General features: G+C 38.1%; 1 protein-coding gene across 3 annotated transcripts in view; it reads left to right on the forward strand.

Moving 5' to 3' along the window:
- Nucleotides 1-2,429: 2,429 nt before the first annotated feature.
- The window catches only part of hivep2b (HIVEP zinc finger 2b), a 30,924-nt gene continuing 8,462 nt past the window's right edge, over nucleotides 2,430-24,891 (forward strand). Inside the window, exons 1-4 of one of the 3 annotated variants that reach the window (XM_079832331.1) lie at nucleotides 2,430-2,525; nucleotides 18,286-18,358; nucleotides 20,322-20,413; nucleotides 20,566-24,802. In XM_079832331.1, the coding sequence (XP_079688457.1) occupies nucleotides 20,843-24,802 (3,960 nt within the window). In that variant the 5' untranslated portion in view covers nucleotides 2,430-2,525; nucleotides 18,286-18,358; nucleotides 20,322-20,413; nucleotides 20,566-20,842. Of the gene's footprint in view, nucleotides 2,526-7,403; nucleotides 7,534-18,166; nucleotides 18,202-18,285; nucleotides 18,359-20,321; nucleotides 20,414-20,565; nucleotides 24,803-24,891 lie in introns of those variants that run through there. The other 2 variants (XM_079832330.1, XM_079832332.1) reach the window with 2 other exon arrangements.

Here is a 24,891-nt window from a genome sequence, read left to right on the forward strand (position 1 = left end):
TGTCTTGTAAAGCATGTGTATGTGTAAAGAAAGAGGAATATTATGGGATTATTTATACTTATTTATACTATTTTGAAATAGCTTGCATTTAGATTATGTGCTTCTAGCATTTTATTGCAAGGTTTCTATTTATCTTTAATATCTTTTATACTATTTAATTTTTATGTCAGTTTTAGTCATTTTAATACTTAATTTTTCTTATCAGTTAGTTGCCAAGAAATTATAATTTAATTTTAATTTAAGGTTAGGGTTTTCATGCATTATTTACAATTTATTTCAGCTTTACTTAAATATATAAGAATTTTTATAGTTTTAGTTAACAATAACAACACTAGGTCTCTTAAGGCCCCGATATACTTAAAGGGATAGTTCACCCAAAAATGAAAATTATCCCATGATTTACTCACCCTCAAGCCATCAGGTGTATATGACATTCTTCTTTCAGCGGAACACAATCAGAGTTATATTAAAAAATATCCTGGCTCTTCCCAGCTTTGTAATGGCATTGAATAGTGCAAGTTTGTGAAGCACCAAAAATGCATCCATCCATCATAAAAGTAATCCATACGAATCCAGTGGGTTAATAGAGACCTTCTGTGAAACAAAACAATGCATTTTTGTAAGGAAATTATCCATATTTAAAACTTGATAAAAGCCTAAATTCAACCTGTTCATCATATAAAGCGATGGTGTCTCTTCTGAAAATTTTGGACTAAAACGCTCAATTCATAGTAGTTTTATGATCTCTGTGGCAAGCAGTCTAGGCAAAGGGAACGTGAGAGAGCGGCACGGAAACTGTCACTATCTCTTTAAGAACTTTTTGAAGAGTCAAAGTGGTAGTTGCGTAGCTGTCAATGGAGGACAGAAAGCTCTAAGATATCACTTCATAAAATTGAGGTTAAAAAACCTTCAGGCTTCATGAAATTGAGTCACACGGACTACTTTTATGATGTCTTTAATTTCATTCTGGGACTTGAAAGTGGTAGTTGCGTAGCTGTCAATGGCGGGGCAGAAAGCTTTCAGATTTCATCAAAAATATGAATGAAAGCCTTACGGGTTTGGAACGACATGAGGGTGAGGTGAGTAATTAATAATATAACTTTCATTTTTTTGGGTGAACTATCCCTTTAACCCCCTCAGTGAAGTGACTTTTAACTTAAAGTTATGTATGTGTAAAATGCCTTCTGTCTTTTGAATTTGATTTGAATCTAACGCACAGAGACATGTTCATTTGAAGAGAGTGTGTGGCAGTCTGAGCTACCCACAATGCTCTGCTTATGGCTGTCTTTGGAATCGGAGAGCATCACATGCTGCATTCAGACACACGTGCCCACTGCTCCCATATCAGAAACTCCCTATCTGAGTTATTCAGGGCAGCTGTGCCAAGAATAGTCCTGCACTGTTTATGAACATCACAGCCCCTTTAACTCACTCGGCAGGGGGAAAATTCAGAATTAGCAACAGAATGTTCCTCACGTATGTGAAATTTCCTTTTGGGTCTGTTTTCCGTTTTGCTTCATGGTTTCCACATGCAACTGTGTGTCTGTTTTTGCAGGTGCCCTGATGGTGTTTGTACTGGTGTCTGGTCTGAGCGGGTAAAGCCTGCCGCTGGGAGGTAAAGTAGGAAGGACCTTTGGGGTTCCAGAGCCAATCTTCCATTACATGTAGTACGACAGAATCAGGGGGTCTGCGAGGGGATTTCGTCTTGCTTCCTATTCGTGCACTACATCATGTGATATAACACGATTAGAAGCAATGACATTTTTAGGCTTACGGAAAAGTCATTCTGGTTGGTTACCATGCGTATAATGTGTCATAACAGGGGATGCATTATGCAATTTATTTAAATAAATGATTCAGCTCTAAATTAAAAATAGTTTTTAGTTACTAAAATTTTTTTTTAATTATTCAATTCCAATGGAAAAGTTCTAAAATTTAAATGTCATTTATTTTCATAATCTTTTAACACCATAAATGTATTTTCTTCTATCAACATTAAGTGAGTTTAAAACAAGAAAAATATCTGCCAATGGGGTAAGAAAATAAGTTTTGTTTTATACACCACTGGCAGATATGTGTTATTGTTTTAAGCATAAAGTCTTTTTTTTTCACAAAATAACTTTGCTTCTCAAGTTAATGTATCTTGATTTAAGAATGTTTAGATATTTTATTGAAAAACAAGAAAAAAATACTCACTAAACTAAATTCATAATTTTTTTTAACTAACCAAACTTCATTCTGGTATGTATCTACAACATTTTCAATTAAGTCCTGTTACATAAATATCCTACTCACTCACAGAAATATGCCAGATTACTAAATTATTATGTGTTGTGACTAGCGTTTCGCTGATTTCAGTTATATTCAGATGCTCTGGATCTATAAGCTGTTGATTTAATGTCATGGCCGTTTGGACAAGTCGACCAATCACAGGATGGCAGACAATGCACTGAATGATGACCATATCCATTAAAGCATGGCTGTCTCTGTCTGTGACCTGAATCAAGATGATCATTGAAATGCAGGTGTGGCTAAACACAAATGCATCTTTTTAAACACATTTTTTTTGTTTACTGAAACTTTAAGCATCTCTATTACTATTACTATAGTTACACTTTGTTTTGATGGTCCACTTTAGACCTTCTACTTACTATAAGTAACATTCCAACTATGTCAACTAACTCTCATTAGAGTATTAGTAGACTGTAGTAGACTGTTAGTAGAGGTGTTAGGGTTCAGGTTAGTAGAACTAGTTGACATGTATTTGCAAAGTTAATTAATTCAGTAGAATGTCTGTTGGGGATATGTAGTTGCAAAGTTACTTATAGTAGACTGTCTAAAGTGGACCAAAATAAAATGCTATTCCATGTTGATTTAATTGCCAGCTGGTTGATGAACTTATCATATTTGATACATTAGGCTGTTATGTCTCATATAGCATGATATAGAAGAATATGAATCTCAAACTGAGCAAAAATATGCAATTTGGTGCACTCACTGTTATTTATATGGCCAAAAAGTCAAATGAAATTCTGATAGCTTGTAATGTAAATCAATTACATTTTTATAACAGTATAACAGACAACTTACATAAATGCATAGTTGGCATATATCTCCCAAAGATATGTCTTAGTAAGATAATATTTAAAGGGCCATGAAACCCCAAAACACATTTTTGAGACATGCACAGATATGTACAGGCTGCACTTCGCTGAAAACACTAAAAGCACTAAGAATAAAAAAACAATAAGTGTATATTGGTTTACACTTTTCTGGGCAATTTCGATTTTTAAATTGCATCAAAGTGCCCTCAACTCTGTGGTCATATTTTAATATTCATGTGTCTGTATAATGAATGTGTTGCAGGTCTGTGTTTTATTGGTTGTTGTCTCCCTTTTTTTACAATTATACTAATAGGCCTTTTAATTACTTGGTAAAAAAAACAAAACTGATAATGTAAGTAGATTGAGTATACCATAGGTTTTGACCATGTTGATAATTTAGAGGCCTTATTTGTGTATTAAATATGATACAGTAGGCTTTAAACGCCCACTGAAGCAGCTTGAAACGCGCAGCATTATTCAATGTGTTGACGTAATTTCCACTGATACAGGAAGAAGGGCGGGACATATCAAACAGCTCCTCCCCTTTTTAAAAAAAGGCAATAGCGTTTAGTTTATATCACAGCACAACCAGAGCCGTTGAGCTTGGTAAAGCAACAGTTTTCTTCATTATCTCTAATCGTTTCTCCTGCTAATCTCCTCCATATCACTTTACAATACAGCATTCTGTGCAGCATATACAAATGGGTCCGATGTGTTTTCTGGTCTGCTGCGACTCGTGCATATGACCCGCTCTGTGCTATCGTTATCTGATAACTATCGCTATCTGACTAACTATCGCTACACAGTAAAAAACGCAGTGTACTACTCCGGATCATATATGGTCCCAATCTAATTAGTGTAAAAAGTACACCCTTTGTAGTGTTGAATTTACAGTGTTAATATAGCACCCTGCAGTGTAGAAAAAATTACACCGTGAGTGTAAAGTGTTACACTTACAATTGTTGTTCAAGTTTTACACTATGGGGTGTTTAACACCCCTGGTGTTGATTTAATTCCACTATAAGTGTTATTAATAAAATATTCTGTTCGGTGCAAAAAAAATGTTACACTATTTTTTACACTATTATATGGTGTTAATGTACAAGATCAGACATAAAACCAAGAGTCTTCAGACGTATAAATCCAAAGTTTATTTAACAAATGGAAAAAGCGACTACTTTAAAACATATCAGATGTGTAAATGTCAATTAGTCAATCACATTCTTGAGGTGTTGCACAGAAATACAATTTTAAAAAAGTTAATAAAATGCATAAAATCATCAAATTTGCCTGGACACAAACAAATATAACTGGTAGATTTGAACAAGATTGCAGAAAGCTACTTGTCGACAGTTGTGTAGCATCCATGAATGCTGTTCCTCCCGGTCCCATCAGTGAGCAGGTATGGCTGTGTGGTCTCTTCAATTCAATCAAGGTGTTCTGGTATGTCATTCCTTGCCTACAGATCATAGACAAAAAAAAAAAACCTCAAAGTCAGCTCTCCAATTGGCCATCTTTGTATCAGTTTTCCACAATACAATCAACACAACTGGCAAGATTTTGAGGCAGACTAATTTTGAGGTAGTGTGACAGAAATGTCCAAATGTACCTTTTTGAGGATGACAATATTTTTCAGCTTGATATGAGGACATCTTTCCAGGTCTCTTGCAGCCTCGTGGTGATGGTGGAATCAAATGAAGTAGGAGATGAATTGATGCAGGATCGTTGTGGATTCTAAATAACAAATGTGACAACTTCAGCAAAAAATGCATGAAAGTGTATAGATAATCTTATTCTGAATTATAGTCGAACCTGAATCAATGGTTTCATCCTCTTTCACAGCAGATTCCGCAGTCAATCAGGTCCTTGAAGGTCTTGGAAGAAGCCTTTCCGGGAACTTAGCTGAGGTCTTCTCACTAAAAATCAAAACGAACAAAAAAATTAAATTCACCAAACAGTTACATAGCATAATGGCATGCATAACTCAGATGATTGTGTAGTCACAGGGTAGCACCGTTCACTCACACCTCAACATGACATCATGACTTTGCGTAAACATACACGCCACTTGATAAAGCCAAATGGCGTGTTATCTGTACGCTTTGAGCTATCCGCGTGTTTGTCTACGCCGTGTGATTCCGCGTGTATGTGTACGCCGAAACGAACATCATCTCTGCGTGTATTGTTCGTGTGATTCCGCGTGAATGTAAATGGATTTATAAACATACTAAATTATGTTTTTTTTTTAAATGTAAAAATGCAGAATGTTTCTTGTGATGGGTAGGTTTAGGGACAGGGGCAGTGTGTGTGTATGTGTGTGTCTGTGATGGGTAGGTTTAGGGTAGGGGCAGTGTGTGTGTGTGTGTGAGTGATGGGTAGGTTTAGGGGTAGGGGAAGTGTAGGGGGATAGAATGAAACAGCGTTGATAAACACGCTAAAAAGCGATTATGCGTCTTGATAGCACGCCAAAATGGCATAGCGAATTGGTGTGTCATACATACGCTATTTCATGAGATCAGTCTGCACACCTGGCATTAAAGGGTTAGTTCACCCAAAAATAAAAATTCTGTCACCCAAAAATAAAAATTACTTACCTTCATGTCGTTCGACACCAGTAAGACCTTTGTTCATCTTCGGAACACAAATGAAGATATTTTAGTGTAAATCTGATGGCTCTGAAAGGCCTCCATTGGCACAATGACATTTCCTCTCTCAAGACCCATAAAAGCTACTAAACTTTTGCAACTTTTGGTAAGCATTCTTATTAATTGTTTTGTCATTTTGCGCAGTATTTTTTATTTATTTTAATAAATTGCCTCATAGACAGTAAAAGATTGCCTGCGAGCTTCTCCTCCTGTCTATACGGTAATTTATCTACTGTGCAACGGTTGTAGCGTGGTTATGACGCAATCGTTAGCCTATTTTTACAAAAACAGCTTCTACGGGGCGATAGTGTAAGAATCAAGATAATGGAGCCTTTTATACATTGTCGTGTTTCTTTAGAAATAAACAATGGACAAATGGAGTCTTTAAACGCCTCAGATGTAAAGTTATTCGAAATGAATGGGAGTCAATGGAATGCTAACAGCAGGTGATGGCTTGGTTAGCAATGGCTGCCCCTATGGGAGGTACGCTTTCCGGGCGCTGGATTACCCCCTTGGTTGATTCTAGATAAAATGTTGATACAATGTAAAGTGTATGCTCTGGCTCTTGTTGGTTGAATATATAAAAACAGCAAAAACATTGTGAAATATTTTTACAATTAATTTTTTTTATGTGAATATATAATAAAGTGTAATTTATTCCTGTGATTCAAAGCTGAATGTATCATCTTTACTCCAGCCTTCAGTGTTACATGATCCTTCAGAAATCATTCTTATATGCCGATTTGTTGCTCAAAAAAAAACATTTATTATTCGCAGCTGTTTTCAGCTAGATTCACCACAGAACCTGTAATGTTCCCATATCACACGACTGTATAAAACAAAATTCGGAGTCAAAGTGCCGTTCATCACTTCATATAGCAGCAGAAACGCAGCGCGTTACAAATTGTTTTCTCAAAAAAAATTAATAATAACCTTGTAGGCCATCGGCCCCAAATCGCGTCGGCATACCGGGAAAATGCCCAGTACCGTACCGACATTCTTCAAAATATCTTTTGTGTTCAACAGAAGAAAGAAACTCATGCAGATTTGGAACAACATGAGGGTTACATTTTTGGGTGAACTATCCCTTTTTGGCCCGGTCTCACAGACAGAGCTTAGATTAAGCCAGGAATAGGCCTTAGTTCAATAAAGTAGCTTTTATAAACATGCCTTATAAAAAATACATGTGCATCTGAGACAAAACAATGGCACTGACATATTTTATGAAATGTCAGTGAAAGTTGCCTTCAGTTAAAACAGCTTAAACATGAATTTTAGGCTGGGACCAGCTGAAGTAAGTTATAAATCCACACTGTTCTTCACCAGAACAATACGGCTCTGTGAACACAGTGAGCATTGAGCAGTGGCGCGCTGCAGGTGTGATATTCTAAGCTAATGTCCTTGCTTTCTTATGTCTGCGTTCATCTTCCATCTCAGATTCCCTCCGGCTTTCCCTCCCTTCCACTGTGCTGGGATTGTGGTGCTCCGGAGTGAGCAGAAATCTATTTCTGTCCCTGTGTATATTCCTCTCCGGCTGCAGCCATTGCCAGCAGCGTGTTGTCACGGTGATGGACATCAGCCCTCAGCCAATCAACACACACGTGTTTATGCCAAGAAACATGATCATTTTCCACTTACTTCCCACTGCTCTTGTGAGTAAGAGGATTGTAGCAGTGCCTAACAGAAAGAAGTCAGTGTAAAATAGGACTCTTGGCAGTCACACACTGAGGATGGGAACCTGACCTGAGGGAGCTGAATGGGTTTGAATGAGAAGATCTGGCCAGGTAAGAGAGTTAGCATGTAAATTGAAACCAAGACATGATATGAACATGATAATGTGAAGGCTTTTTATCCTGGCACATGGTTGGGATGCAGGACATATTGGACTTTTGGTTGCTTTTGATGCTCTGGAGACCCAGTAAGAGAGATGTGTCTGTGTTTATAAATATTCTTTGAATGATTCATGTGTTAAATACAGTATTGGCATAATATTGGTCGTCCAAGGTTTTATTGGTCAACAGAGCTTGTATGGGCATGTTTGGACATGCATTCATTCTATCTGGACATGTCATAATGGTTTTGATCATGATCATGTCATGTGATTCTAGTGTTTCTCGCACACTTGAATGGAAGCCTATTCATTGTTGGGTTTCACTGTGAAATAGCACTTAGCATGTGTTGCCATGGTGATCGGAGAACACTGTTCATCAGAAGAACACTGAGAAACTCAAGGCATTTATTTCAGATCTAAAGCTTGTGACCTTCTCTAGTCTGAGAGATACTGGGAAGATGCACTGTGAGGACTGAAGACGTACAGTCATGGCATTGCCGAAGTAGATCACTCAAAAATGAAAATCCTGACATTTGCTCCATACCTCTAAAAAAACAGCATTAAAGATTCATGACAGTAGTCTATGACTAGTGCATAATAGACTTCTGAAGTGCTTCAATTGAGTCAAATGCGTTGTGTGGGGAATAGGTTGAACTTTAAATAATTTTTAGTTTAGTCATTCATTTTGTTCTCCATTCCTTATACTGGTGCATCATATTCACTTACTTATTTTATTTATTTATTAATTTTTCTTCAGTCATTTAGTTAACATGAACTACATTAGTTAATGCAAGACATCCCAGGTGAATATAATGAAAAATATCACCATACTACTACAGTTAATTGATTACATTAAGAATTGCACAAAAAAGAAGAAATGTTATGTTTAAATATGCAAATGAGGCATTATCTAATAATGAAATATGCACGCATTTACATAACAACATTGGATAAAGCCAGGTTCAAAAATCTTGTTTCATTTTTTTTTTTACATTAGAGTTAAAGGTTTTTACAGAAGGGATTTTGGATATCTCTTTTTATCACTCCATAAATCCAAAGATAGTGTCAATAACTAGGAAAAAACATTAAAAAAAATGTTTTAGCAATAAAATGTATAAATTCAGGCCAATGATATATGAACAAACCCTCTTTAAAAACCTTTATATTATAGATAGGAATAAAGCTGTAACGTTTGGTGTATGAAAAGCTGCTGAAGTGGAGATTTCTGACTCGAGTAGGAGAAAAAAACTAATTTTAAGAATTAAAATAATATATATTTTAACAGAGAATAATTTTTGAAGGGAATCAATTTTTGCTTAAAATTATTTTTTTCTCCTACATGGCTTTAAAGATATGTATACTGTAATTGAAATCTACAGACATAAATAGATCAAATGCTAAAAAAAGAGACACTTAAAAGTGTATTTTGGATGTTTTCTTTCCACTAGTCTGAACAAAACACTTAAAAAAAGCCTAAAATCTCAAAATTGACAGATGTGTGAAAAAACTGTTTTGCATGAAGTGTCTCGCATTAACCTGAACTAACAAACTACTATCTTAGTTAATGTTAGTTTAATAATTTCAATTATACAAATCAAAATCTGTATTCGTTAACATTATTTAATGTATACATGAGCTGACATGAACTAACATGAACACTTGTCTATTACAGCTTACTATATAAGCTTCTTCAGTGCAGCTATCGCATTTCTCCAGAGCTCATTTACCCTCCTCCATCCCCAGCTCCTCCTCTCGTCCAGTCAGGATTTGGTATTCTGATTCCCCTTGAACCAGACTAAATTCCTAAATTAGGTTGTACATTTTAATATTGACATTAATGGTTATCACTACTCTCCCTGCTCTTATCCACGATAGGCTGCATGGATGAGCAGGGAGATCTTGCCCACAACAGAACCATACCGACAATCCAAAATGTATGCTAATAGTCAATCATCTTTGACGATAGTGGTTCTGACAGAAGTATATTTGGACTACATATATTTGGAGTGCTTTGTTTGCAAACACATTTGATACTATCAATAGGTAAATCACAATTTACCTATTATTTCCTCAGTTTTTTTTTTTTTTTTTTACAAAATATTCATTTAACATGCATCGTGGTGCTCTCATGAGCACGTTTGAGATTCATATTTTGTAAATAAAGTGATAAATTAAGTTCACTTCATAAAATTGAGGTTAAACCACTGGAGTCACTGGATTACTTTAATTATGTCTTTACTACCTTTCTGGTACTTGAAAGTGTCAGTTGTGTAACTGTCAATGGAGGGTCAGAGAGCTCTTGGATTTCATCAAAAATATCTTAATTTGTTCCGAAGATGAACGACAGTCTTATAGGTTTGGAACGACATGAGGGTGAGTAACTACCCTTATGAAAAAGAAGATATTCAAGTGTGCTATTAGTATAGTTCTTTTAAACTAAATATAAGAAAGTATACTTTCAGTGTACTTTTTATGTACTTCTCAGAAATATACTTCAAATTGCACTTATATATTCTGTCAAGTATACTTGACTTGACAGAAAAGTGTAAGTATATATGGACTGCATGTATTCAATCTTTTTATCTTTTGAAACTTAAAAGTATAAGTATTCTAATTACTATTCGTGGCTTGTAGTTGTGTTTAATCTTTTGATTGAGTAGCCTATTAAACACTTTTTTAAACTTACATTGTTTGAAAACGGATATTTTCCTAATTCTGAGTATCTGAATTTTTGTGTAGGCTAGTCCACTTGGAGTGTACATAGGAATTTCATCAAATCTACTTTACTCTTTCCCCACCATTGACTGAATTTTCCGGTTATCCATTATATCACCGTTATATGGCTACTACACATCTTCTGAAAGAGTACAGAATCTCCGGATCAAAATACAGGTGAATAAGACGCAGAAACAAGCGATAGAAGCATTGCTTAAGCAAATGTAAAACAATGCGATCATCAAACATTAAAAACCATATGAATCAAAACTGCATAATATTACCGGATGAAGACGCACTTTTTTTGGGCGATAAATAATGCCGCAAAACACCAGTAAAATGACAAGCCTCGAATTATTACTTTAAATACTCTCCTCTCAAAACATTATATGTGCGCCTGAAAGGAAAACTCCTACAAATGCATATATAATAATTCTGTCCACGCCTTTTCAGCACTAATTTATGACTGTGTGTAAATCTGGCCCTTAAACGTATAATTACATTGATATATTAGTAAACTTACATAAAGAATACTTAAATATACTTGAACTTTACTTAAAGTAAACTAAAATTAAATAAAATTAACTTGAAGTATACTTCATTTTTGGTAAGGGTAATGACATTTTTGGGTGAACTACCCATTTATGTGAACTAACATTTACTAATGGGACCTTGTGGACTAAAGGTGTTTCCCCTTTTTTAATTTAAACATTTAACAATTTTGAAGTTTTTGTGTTTCATAGAAAATATAACAACGTACAGGTTTGGAACAAAATGGAAATTAATAAGGCAAGTCACCTTTATTTAAATAGCGCTTTCTACAATGCAGATTGTTTCAAAGCAGCTTCACAGTGTTAACAGGAAAATAATGCAACAGAATTTGATTCGGCTGTACAGCCGCCCTGGAGAAAACAGTAATGTCATCGTCAAGCTCAGTTCCATTCTCATATAGTGTCAATGCGGGCAGATCAGTAATATAGTTGAGTATTTAGTGTCCCCAACTAAGCAAGCCAAAAGCCAAAGGCAAAAGAGGCGACGGTGGCAAGGAACCAAAACTCCATCAGAGTGACAGAATGGAGAAAAAAAACCTTGGGAGAAACCAGACTCAGTCAGGGGTGCCAGTTCTCCTCTGGCCAACAAACAAACATTGTATGATTATGATTCAGGCAGCATTACAGGTCAGAAGTCATATCAGATCGGAACATTCAGAATAGTTGACCAATAACAATAAGTAGGGATACAATTTAAATTTGTGGCTATTTCAAGAGTACTGCAATGTTAGGCTAGTGTTAATGTGCTTAATATCAAACCAAGCACATTTTTAGGTTACCTGGTGAAAGATGTATTTACAGATTCTCATCTGTTCTGTGTGCTGTAAGGGGGTTTAGTGAGCATGTGATGTCACAGGTGCAGGAGGGTTACTTGAGGATGCCTGTTGGCCTATTGAATATCCACTTATGTGAGACAAAGAGTGGAGTGCAGCAGAAATAGCCGTTTTTGTTGCCATGGGAACATTCCTCATTTCTGCACAACACATGCGTGGTGAGTGACATTTACAGTATAATTTCCAGATCAAGGCCATTTGCATATGGCACACTTTTAGTGCAATTATCAAACCTTTGCGAGGCTGATAGAAATCTGCACATATGAAAATGATGATTAATCAGTTAACGACAGGATATTAGATCTTTCAATATGTAAACATGGCATGCAGAATAAGACATTTTAGGAAATGTACATTTATGCTTCTGGCAGAAAGCATTGTAAAGCACTTGTTAATTATATATATGTGTGTGTGTATGAACGCTACTGTTTAAAAGTTTGAGGTCAGTAAGATTTTAATACTTTCATTCAGCAAGGATGCATTACATTGATCAAAAGTGACTGTTCCTTTGAAGTAAAAAAAAAATTGCATCAGTTTCCACAAAAACATGAAGCAGCACAACTGTTTTTTAACATTGATAATCATAAATGTCTCTTGAGCAGCAAATCAGCATATTGGAATGATTTCTGCAGGATCATGTGACACTGAAGACTGGAGAAATTATGCTGAAAATTCAGCTTTGCATCACATGAATACATCTATTTTACAATAGTACTGTTTTTACAGTATTTTTGATCAAATAAATGCAGTCTCGTTATATTTATATATTTATAAATATGAGAGAGGGGGGGGGGGGCACTGCAGCTTTCTGTATTCTGCATTAGATTTGTAAAGCTACATATTAAGTACGGCCCTGAAATGGCTGATCCTCCACAAGCATTGAAGGTCAAGTCTCTCGTCTCTCTATAAATATGATGGTCTGTCCCAGCGGGTCCTCCTGCTCGGCTTTTCCACACGAGTCTGCTGACCAGCAGAAATCTGCACATTTGCATGTGATTTGATAGTGTGCAAACGTTCCTCCTCCAATGGCTGGTTGTGTCACAATGATGAATTGCTGCATTCTGTGAAAATAAATAAACTGTTCTTCAGGACTGCTTCTGTACTAATAATGCTTCACATAAAGTGGACGTACACAGCTTTCCTGACTCAGCAAAAAACATTATTCAAGAACAGAGTGGTAGTTGCCCATGCAAAACTTGTTGTACCATTGCTTGGGTGTTGCTATGTGGTTTCTAAAGTGCTCCGGGTGAGTTTTTAGCATTGCTATGTGACTGCTAAGGTATGTTGTGGGTGGTTTCTTGCTTGTTTAAATCTGGTACCTCTGCTTCTTCAATGCAAGTCTATGGTATTTGTTTGCCCTGTGTCTGTTGGGTTTTTTTTTTGTCCACAGATGACAATTATACACTGCAAAATATGATTTTCTTTCACAGTATTTTGTCTTTTTTTCCCCAGTAAAATATCTAAACATTCTTAAATCAAGACACTTAACTAAATGAATATGTCATTATGCTTCTTAAGTTTTCTGAAAAAAAACCCCCATTGAAATTAATTTAAAAGTAAGTTTAAAGGGGTCATGAACTGAGAAATCAACTTTGCATTCAGCCTTTGATATAAGAATATCCTGTAAGTTTCGGAGCTGAAAACTTCCTTGTTCGTCAAATAAAAGCTTTTATTGACACCAGGCTCAGCAAACGAGAGATCTCAGAATGTGTCAAGCAGTGATGTCAGAGTGGTGAAACACCGCCTTAACAGTAGAAGAAGTACACCTGATTCTGTAGCCCCGCCCACCGATTTGTGCATGGCATGTTATAGATAAATGACATAGGCCTACGTGGAGCTAAACCAGATTGAACTTCCAAGCAATAAACATGCTGCATGAGCTTCAATCGGATTCCAATATTATGAATGCATGGTTGAACTTTATTTTTAATGAAGATCTAGCTCATGTTGGGAAGAAGTTGCACGTTTGTTCCTTCATTTCACCACGGATTCGTTTGTAAACAAGAGACTGGATTTGCAGACAGGATGAGATTACATGAATGAATGAAGTAACACTAATGTGAGTAAAAATGTTTTTTTTTTTTATATGTGATAGTATTGCATTGTTACAGATCGTTTTATATCTATTGATTATGTGTACGTGTCTAACTGAACAAAACTTACCATGCTGCTGGAGAATCCTTTATTTGAGGTGCAGTTGGTTCATTATGTAGCGATTTGTGATCACACCGGACAAATGGGCCAGGGCTCGCAAAGCTCAACATCCCAGGGCTATGTGTTTTCCAGTCGGGCTACCAAAATAGCCCATCGGCAGGCCGGTGATACATCTTAAATAGTGAAATAACATTCCTTTCTTGATGTGCGTTGTTCACTCTCTTGACTTGATATTTGAAGGCAAATACAATCGCGGAAGTTTTGATCATGCTGATTTGTCTGACTCTGCAGTGAGGCTTATGCGCGTGTATGTGTGTTAGTGATGCACGGTCCTCGGTTATATCCACCGATCATTTTGCGAGCCCTGTGGGCGAATCATTCCGGTTGCCGTTTTCCCCACACGCTTTCAAAACAATTCCTCACGTGTACTCTATCCCCCTACACTACTGTCCTCCAATTTCATGTGTACGTCGTAATACCAGTGTAATTCCCGTGTCATTATACAAATTTGTGTCCTCTTAAATCACACACACACACACACACACACACACACACACACACACACACACACACACACACGCACACACAATATATATGGCATTATCCCTGGATAACTTTCGATTTACTATACATTTGTGTTGTTTTCATTATATGCAATGAAAACGTTTCTAAACGTTTCTAACGTGGTCTAAAAACTAAATGACAGTGCTGCCGACGGCTTCTGTAACCCAAACAAAGCTCGTTGATGGGTGTGCTCTTGCTCTCGCTCTGGTTGATGTGCGCACACGCTCATCCATACGAGCAATTCCGTCCTTTATGATGTCATCCAGGGCCATACTGCTAATCCTGAAGGAGTGTATTAAGCGAAACAGAAATACTCCATCATGTCAGCAGCCATATCACCCTGTAACCCAAGACTGGTTTCCCACTGAAGCTAAGCAGGGCTGAGCCTGGTCAGTACCTGGATGGGAGACCTCCTGGGAAAACTAAGTTGCTGCTGGTAGAGGTGTTAGTGAGGCCAGCAGGGGGTGCTCACCCTGTAGTCTGTATGGGTCCTAACACCCCAGTATAGGGATGGGGACACAATACTGTCAAAGAGCACCGTCCTTCGGATGAGACGTTAAACCGAGGTCCTGACTCTCTGTGGTCATAAAAATCCCAGTGGTTCAGATAAAGAGTAGGGGTGTAACCCCGGCATCCTGGCCAAATTTGCCCATTGGCCTCTGTCCATCATGGTCTCCTAATCATCCTTATAATCGTCTCCTTTCTACCAATCAGCTGGTGTGTGGTGGGCGTTCTGGCGCAAGATGGCTGCCATCGCATCATCCAGGTGGATGCTGCACATTGGTGGTGGTTGAGGAGATTCCCCCCTTCCATGTATCTAGAAAAGTGCTATATAAATGTAACTAATTATTATTACCTCCAACTCGTTTTTTTGTCCATGTTTAGCCTGAGAATCAAACTCTTTAACAGTGTAAATAAGTCAGAATGCATGAAATAGCATTATCATTCGCATTATCATGCGCATGCGTATTATGCGATCAGGCGTGTAGTGTTTCTTTACAAAGTGTCTTTACAAACTACTGACCTGGCATGATAATACAGCATTGTGGCAAGGAGGGCGGGGCAGAGAGCCGTGGGAATGGAGCGAGGCCGGTGGCATGATTGCTAATGAGCATCACCTGCAAACCACATCAGCTTCGAGTCTCTCCGAAGGAGAATCCGGGAGGATAAAATGATGAGTGATGACTGTGCAAGACGAGAGAGGACCAGGCCTGGACTTTTTCTCACAGCAGTCGTTCGTGAGGGGCTGCCGCTTTACTTTCATTTTGTTGTTTGTTTATTGTTGAATTAAAGTATGTTGAACGTTAACCGGTTCCCGCCTTCTACTTCCTTCTCCTTCCGTTTTCACAGATCCGTGTGAACAGAGGTTGTTTTGACAAAGTTAAGTGAAAAACGCAGTGCAAAAATTTTTCTGTTTTTAGCACATCCTTGTCTTGTAAACGTACCCTAAGTAACAAAATCACATTTTTCAGTGTTAGGCATTTATCATTAATCTGGAGAGCACACTGTGAAAAATGAGTTGCTCGCCAAACACAATACTTAGGGTTTGATCAAATCACTAGCTTTGACTATAAGCAATAGTAATAGTGACACTTGCTTGCTTTTGTAATACTGGAGGGCTATAATGTTACTTAATAGACTAAGACTACAACTCACAGACGGTATCTGTACTGTATCACATTATCCTGACCCCCTCCACTCCTCTAATGCAGTACCCAGTTGTCTTCCCCCGCTGTAACTTAAGATGATAGTCACGGCAGGTCAAGTATTTTTAGCTGTGTAAATTGCATTGTGTTGAAAGGTCAAGGTTACACGTCAATTGAGACGTAAAGATTTACTACCCTGAACAAGGACTTACTTTGTTACTTTTTTACTTAAAATTTTATTAAAACATCATATAAAAACTCTATACACATTTGCTTGATCTCTTTTGTAAGTCACTTTAGATAAAAAGCATCTGCTAAATGCACGTTTGGATCAAGTTATTGATTCAGAATTAATTCGGGATTGATTGTAAGGAACTTCATGATGTCATGATGACTGAGAGGAATTCTTGATGTCAGCATTAAAGGAATGTTGCTTCAGAGCCGGAGCAATTTAGAGTGTAACTGGGGTTCCGAAAGTAACAATCCTCCATAGGGATATTTTTAACGATAACATATACATTTAAATCAGAGCTACCATGAGCTACAAGGTTGTTTATTGATGGTATATGCTTTTGTTGAAGCAATCAGCCCACATTATTTAAACTTTTTCTTATAAATAATCATGTATAGTAGCTTTTTTCCTGATGAAAAACAACATTACCAATAATTCTGCAAATAAATATTTGTAGCCAATCAGAAAATCGAAACTAACTAAATGTGCCAAAAGGACCGCCCACTCCCATGAAGCACTGTGAATGATGTCAGTGTCCTATGCTCTCATGGGATAGTTCACCCAAAAATTGTAATCATCCCTTAATTTACTCACTCTCAAGTCACCCTAGGTGTATATGGCATTCTTCTTTCAGACGAAGACAGTTGGAGTTATATTAAAAAATGTCCTGGCTAATCCAAGCATTTGCAGTTCAAAACTTTTATACTACGTCCGACGTCATCGTTGCGCCAGTTATGCTTTTTCCGTGATTTGAATATGGAAGGCGGTCTGCCGGAAGCTAAATATTTTACTTTCTAAAGTTTTAAATATGGATATTTTTCTTACACAAACGTATTGACTCACTTCAGAAGGCCTTTATTAACCCCCGGAGCCATGTGGAGCAGTTTTATAATGGATGGATGAATAAATAAAAATTTTGGGCTGCCATTCACTGCCATTATAAAGCTTGGAAGAGCCAGGACATTTTTTAATATAACTCTGATTGTATTCGTCTGAAAGAAGAATGTCATATACACCTAGGATGGCTTGAGGGTGAGAGGGTGAGTAAATCATGGGGTAATTTTAATATTTTTTTAAATTTTCTTTTTACAATTTTAACTATCCTTTTAAATGTGTGTGTGTGTGTGTGTGTGTGTGTGTGTGTGTGTGTGTGTGTGTGTGTGTGTGTGTGTGTGTGTGTGTGTGTATATGTGTGTGTGTGTGTGTGTGTGTGTTCAATAATAAGCCTGAAATACATTGTTTAAATCAATCGTTTTTATATTTTTAAAGAATACTTTTTAATAATCGCTATAGGAAAAATGAATGGGAAAATACTTCCGGAACCAAGGCAGATAAATAAGTGGATTGGCACTGTTGCATTACACATTTTGCTGAAAGATTATGAATGTAAACGTGGCATCAACAAATAATGTACAATAAAACCAGGAGCATGTTTATTAAAAGAGCAAATGCCAGTTATGATTTCGTTTTGACTTTAAGAAGGTGCTGCTCATAATTTATCACCCTCATAAACTAGATGGCTATAATGACAGTTGGTTTTGCAACTATCAGGACTTTCAGTTCCAGTTGTACATACATAGCCTAATGCTGTGTTCAGAATAGCGTACTAGCATGCTAGTCTTAGATTCTCTGCCATAGTTATACTGCATATTGCAGAAATGGTAAGAGTATGCAATTCTATACACAGCTTGAATCTTTTTTTTTGAGTGCGGTTTAGGTTGTTTTATTCTATTCTAAGCCTTTCTGCTTTCAGTCCCTTTTCACAAGGAGTAAAACAGCAGCATGGCCATTCACTTCTCCTTTGCGCTGATGCAAAAGTGGCTCAAATGTGGGCCGTTGCATAACCCTTCACAGGGTCCCTTTTCTATTTTTGTTCCTGGATACGCGTCTCAGTGAGGTATTTTCTGTGGTGACTCGCTTACATCTGTAGGTCTTCTAATGTACTCTTATTGAGCAAGACATGGATGACTGTTGAGACTTATTCCTGGCACATTTGTCCTTTTTTTGAAGGTGATGTACGCCAATACGGGAAGCAGGAATTATGAGAACATCTGCATTTGACAAGGCTGAATTTGGACACCAGGTTTGTAGGTTGATGGCAATCAATGTGTTATACGTCTTACTGGGAGTCAAAAGCAGGTGACTTGTCAAAGTCGGTCCTTGACCGCTCTCCGTTTTTGAAGTATGATAAGCTCTTCTGTGTGCCTGCTGTAGTTTTAAGATGCAAGACAGCTGTATTTCATGAGATGCCAGGCATTCCGCTGGGTAGTGATGCCATGGGGGCTGATATGACGTAATGGCATTCTCTTGAGTCTGGTTATATTTTCCCGCCTCTGGCTTTGATATGTTCCTGGGGTTGTTGTTGTAGTGTGGATGCATTAAATGTAGATGCATGTGTGATCATCTAAAGGATGATCGAAGGTCACTTCTATTATTATGTTCACTATTATAGAGGAGTTTCGATGTTGTTCTTAAATGATGCATTCACATCGTGTTACTTTGACAGATTATTGCCTCGTGTCTGAATACTGAATTTTGTGGCACCATTGATACTTGTCAGCCCAGTTTTTAAAGGTGCATTTAGCCTCTGACAGGTTTATCCACCATATTCCTTATTCAATGTGTTGAGGACAATGCAGGATTGAGATTGACCTTGAAAAAAAGCACATCTGATCGCTGTGTTTTGCATCAACTCTCTTCTCCACTCCCTATCTCCAGACAGGCTGTTAAGATACTGTGGGAAACGTTTGACTTCATTGTAGACCATGTCAGGGATCGGTTTTAGGTTTTATAGCCTGGCAGAGCTTGATATTTCTTCTCTGATGGCTTTTGAGTTTGAATGTCCCAATTAAGAGGTTTGAACCAGATAACCTTATGTAACCTCATTATACACACTCTGATGTATGCAGATGGTAATTATATTTGCACGTCTTCTCAAATTGTGTAGGTGAGGTGGTAAAAGTTCCAATATTATTGTTTTATATCCTGTTGATATTGTGGCACTACCTGTTGACTGATTTGAGTAGTAAATTTTTAACTTTAATATAATGGAATTTGGTCAGACATTTGTCCAGTGTTGCATAACAGATGTAGATAGTTAATTCACTAGTCTTTAGACTCTTTACATTGAGGGTACTTGACATGTTTGGTAAATGAGATACACAGTCATTAAACCAGGCCATAACCACATACACTGTATATTGAGGTAGACATATTCTTCCTAATATTCAGAATAGTGGATCAATAGAGGTTTTTCAGTGTTAGAACTTTTACATTTGTTTCCCTGAATCTTGAGCATTTGGAAACATTTGCAAAATAGATTGTATAGCACTTTTTCCCGACCCAGTACAATCAGAGGAACTATTTTATTGGTCCTTAATGTTTTTTTGTTTCACCATTTTGCAACTTTTGTAATGTACTAAAACAAAATGTGAATAATGCTTTCATATACTTCTTTGAAGATGGAACTACATTACCTTTCAATAACTTTGGGCCTTTTTAATGTTTTTGAAAGACGACAAGAGTGCAATGCTCAACAAGGATACCTTTATTTGATCAAATACTGTAAAAATAGTATTATTGTGAAATACTATTACAATTGATAAAACATTTTTGTGGAAAATTTTTCTCAGGATTTTTAAATAGAAAATACAAAAAAAACAGCATTTATTTGAAATGTAAAATGTTTTGTAACATTGTAAATGCCTTTACTGTGAAGGGTCAATTTAATGCATTTTTGCTGAATAAAAGTGTTCATTTCTTTCAAAAACATTTACTGAGCCCAAACTTTTTAACGGAAATGTGTGATATTGAGTTATTGATATTCATTCATATTTCAGCATTAGCCCCTTTGTTGTTGTTTTTTGTTGCTTTGAATAGCAACAACAACAACATTCCAAATAGAGATTAGAGTGCAGATTGATGGTGATTGATGGTGTTACACAGATAAATTGCATTGTCCCCCCTTATTATTCTTGCACAGCCATTTACTTGTTGTACTTGTAGTTTTGGTTAATTCTCTAATGGAGGAATTCCTAACCTTACAGTTTGAGACGACCTTCGCATCAATCACAATCCTCAGAAAGACACAGAGATGGTGCTGGAACACTGCCTTCAGAAACACTCTACTCAGGGCATGGTGAGTTTATGGGCCATTTTGGCTTGAAAATGGCTTTTGCTTGTTTCATGAATAAGTAACATTTTATTATACTCCTCAAACTATACTTCACTATACAGCAATTGAAACGTTTTGAATGTGTTTGCTGATAACATGTTTTCTCCTGTTTGCAGACAATTTGGATGTGGTGCCCAGGCCTAAATGTATATAGAGATAGAGACAATTTTTAAATAACGTGACTGAGCCATGCTCTTGAACACATGGAAAGGATTATTTCATCATTTTTGAAAATGATGCCGGTGGACTGACTGCTGTACAATCATAGGGAACTGTTTAAAGCACTGAAGGTTTAAACTTCTAAGTTAAGAGAGAAATTTAATCAAAGCAAGACAATGTTTGTTGTCGCAAAACCAAGGGCAATGTAGCAACTGTAGTTAGCAAATCCTTATAATGGAGGCTACTAAAACCTCAGGTGAAGCGGAACGTTCCAAACAGATTATCAGTTTCAAAGATGACGAAAAACACTTGCCATCTGAGATGACCCAAAGAGGCCAATCCTCTGGCTCAGAGGACAAAATAAGACTTGTGGAGCAACCCCAGGCCCCAGCTGTAAGTCCATCTCCTGGTATTGAGGCACAGGTCCTTGCTTCAGGAAATATTCTTACCTCAAAATCTAGAGAGCAGTGTCACATACAGCTCAGGAGGAAGAACGTTCCTCTCCCAAACAAACGATATCTTCAGTCAGAATATGAGCTGCTGTCAGAGGGCCTTCACAAAAAGGAGCAGAAGTCTGTTAAGACTGGGAAGTATGTATGCCAGTATTGTGGAAGAGCTTGTGCTAAACCGAGCGTACTGAAGAAGCACATCCGTTCACATACTGGCGAACGACCATATCCGTGTATTCCATGCGGTTTCTCATTTAAAACAAAGAGCAACCTGTACAAACACAGAAAATCTCACACCCATGCAGTGAAAGCAGGATTGGTTTCGTTTTCAGATAAAGACATCAAGCATATGGATGAGGAGTTGACTGTGGCAGAGGGCGAGATGCGTTTTGATGCGGAGCAGAGCAGTGACACTGATGAAGAAGTTGTGGAGGACTTGTCCTTGGATACAACAACAAGTCATATCAAAGACATAGAGGGTTTCATGCAAGAAAAAGGAGGGAAACAGGCAAAAAGGGAAACCATGTGCTCTGCTCAGACTTCAGTCAAAAAGGAAACCGAGTCATCGGGAAAAGTATCTTTATGGCAGTTCCGGGAAATGACGGCACCTGCGACTATTGCTCAGGTGGACCAAATGGTTGAATTCTCCTCCATCAAGCAAAGACTGGCACTTCGGCTTTCAGAAAAGAAAAGTCAAGACTCTGATCAGTCGCTTTCCCTGCCCAGTTCATACAGTAAAGGCAGCACCGATTCAGGATACTTCTCACGTTCTGAGAGTGCAGAGCAACAGTTCAATCAGTCGAGCGCAAGTGCCAAATCGTATCAAGAAATTATGTTCGGGAAATGTTATAGACCAACGGCCAGGCCAAAGCAATCAATCACTGTACAAACTTGCATGACAGACATAAATGAAGCCACATCTAGCTTCATGATTACACTGAACAAAGGCATGATCCCTGGTGACACAGACTCCTCCATTCACAGAAGCAAAAAGGACCTAGTTCGATCAATAAAAATTGATTCCGAGTCCTTCCAAGAGGAAGATTACCAAGAATGTCAAAACCCTAGCTCTGACTTTCTGGAAACAGCATCAGAGAGTAGTGTATTCTTGCGCAGTAATTCTCTTCCAACCTCATCTAATTCTGATCTAAATGCACCAGAAGGGCTAAGAAGCAGTAATTCATTTGATGAGAGATTGACAGGTGCTGATGTCACCTACCGGGGTGCAATGGGTATGAGAAGACTCATGCGGCAAGCTGCGTTTGAGCACTCCGCTAACGAAGGACATGCAGAATCAGACTGCTACGCTCATCTGGCTTGTAGCTTAAAATCAGACTTGAAAATTCACAGCATAGATGATTCCAAAATGGGTGCAGAAAACTGTCAAGAAACTGATCTGTGTTCCATTTTTCCAAGCTATTTATCGGAAAATTCTACAAGGAAACGAAGAAAAGACAAAAATGTCATGGAGGAAGAAGAATTTCACATCCAAGTCAAGCCTTCTGGACACTCAGAGGAACCTGAAACAAAGCAAACTACTTTAGACACTGCCTTTTCTGATGCTGAGAGAAGGGCTGGCAGCAATGTTATCTCTGTCATTCAGCACACAAATTCAATAAACAGACTAAACTCTTCAGAAAAGTCGAGTGATGTTAGATCACATTCCTTGGACAAAATTGGCACTTACAAATTCATGGAAAAGGAGCATAGCATGGAGGCTCACAGAACAGAAGGAGTAGACTGGCAGTGGGGAAGCAGCGGTTTTCTGAACCAGAAACTTCACATGCCTAAACAGCTACCATCTCAGCCTAGTATCCAAGTTCCAGAGATTAGAGTAACTGTGGAGCCCGACAGACCAGAAAAAGTTCCGGATGTAGGGGTCAAGCAGAAGGAAAAACATGCTGAAGAGTTCCAGTGGCCACAGAGGAGTGAAACCCTGTCACAGTTTCCAATGGAAAAACTTCCACCCAAAAAGAAACGCTTGAGATTAGCAGAGATGGAATGCTCTTCTGGAGAATCTAGTTTTGAATCTGCTTGCACGAGCCTCTCCAGAAGCCCAAGTCAAGATAGCAATTTATCTCACAGCTCAAGCTTTTCCCAGTCACTCGACAGAGAGGAGACCCTTAACCTTGTGTCCCAAGCCAACCCAGATGAATTTAATAAGCCTTTGGAGTTCTTATCTGTGCCAGGAAGTTCACAAAGTCATCACAGAGAGATGAGACGTTCTGCTTCAGAGCAGGCACCCTATAAATTACCCTCAGAGGTACCAGAATTTCGAAGCAAGTCGTTTGATTATGGCAGTCTTTCTCCTTCATCTACATCTAGGCAGGAGGAGGTTAAAGAGCGTAGAAGGGCCTTCTTGGTTAGGCAGGCATCATTAAGTGGTGAACCCGAGACACAAAGTGGCACAATCTCCAATGAAATGTGCAAGAGAACAACCCCACTAAGCAAACCATTTACACCTGAGGGATCCATTGAGAAAATGAGGTACTCTTTGATTTCCGGTAGTCCTTTTCCACAACATGAACAATACAGCTCTGTGCAAGCCTCATCTCAATTTGTTAAACCAAATGTTTGCAATGTTCATGACATGGATAGCATAATGCTTCTAATTAAGAAAGAACCTGAAGAATCCAATACATCTGAATCGTATATTAACTTAAGAAAACCCCAGGAAGATTGTTCCCAGAGTTTAGGCAATGTTCTGTCAACGATAGCAGTGCTTTCACAAGCTCAGCAAGCATTAACCAGTCAAAGCACGTCCGGCTTGTTAGTTCCTGTCAGAATTCAGATGCAAGTACCATCTTATGGAAACATAACATATACTAGCATATCTCATATTCTGGATTCTCAAACAAACAATCCTATATCGTGCATAGAACACAAAACATCCTCCTGTCAAAGTCTTGCCATTGTCATGCCACAAAATAACGTAGGTTGTGAACTATCTCCAGTATCAGGGCACCCTAGGCGGCTACTGCAAAGCTCACAGGCATCACCAGCAAAGCTTAATACAGGCATACCTCTATCATTAACCTCCAAAACCATCTCGACTACAGAGGCCCCCAGTGGGGGAGCAAACAAGCGCATGCTCTCACCAGCAAGTAGCATCGAACTCTTCATTGAAGCGAAACAGCAAAAACGAGTCAAAGATGAGAACATTTACGGCCAGATTGTTGAAGAGCTTAGTGCTGTCGAGTTAGGAAATCTCAAAGGTGAAAAAGAAAGTCCCAAGAAAGGTTTCAAATCAGGAAACACCCCAGAGCCGTCTGAGCCCACTGAGGTAGTAGATATGGATGAGGCCAGCCAAGACTTTTACAGCAATCCAAAGTTACAGTCTTCTGCCAGAATTCTTCAAGACGCTGCTATGTTGGAACGTAAACCAACACCTGAACACATGATGACTAGTTATCGTTCTGGTTCAAGTATAGGTGCAATGCCCTCTGCAATCACTGGTGCTTTACTGTTCTCCAAGTTTCCAGGTCTTCACACAACTACTTGTGTGAGCTGGTGCTATCTCAACTCCACTAAGCCAAATAGCACCCAAACAGTTGCACATTTCTCAGAGTATGCCTCATGGTTTGTGAGATGCCATAACCCTAACCCACCCGATCTTGGCACTGGGATGGTTCTTGCTCTTCTCCGATCTAAACAGGGGAGGCAGAATGCTATTTATTCAATTGCTACCATGCATCAGCCTGGAGTACTTGTGACCTCCACCCCCTGGAGACCAAAGCAAGAACAAGTATGTTACCTGTTGTTGGTTTTTGCTGATTTGTCATATTTACGTTTACAATGATACAATGTTTATTTATCCATCTGTTCCAAAGAGTC

This window comes from Gobio gobio, assembly GCF_949357685.1.
Source record: "Gobio gobio genome assembly, chromosome: 13".
In the NCBI taxonomy this organism is placed as follows: Eukaryota; Metazoa; Chordata; class Actinopteri; order Cypriniformes; family Gobionidae; genus Gobio; species Gobio gobio.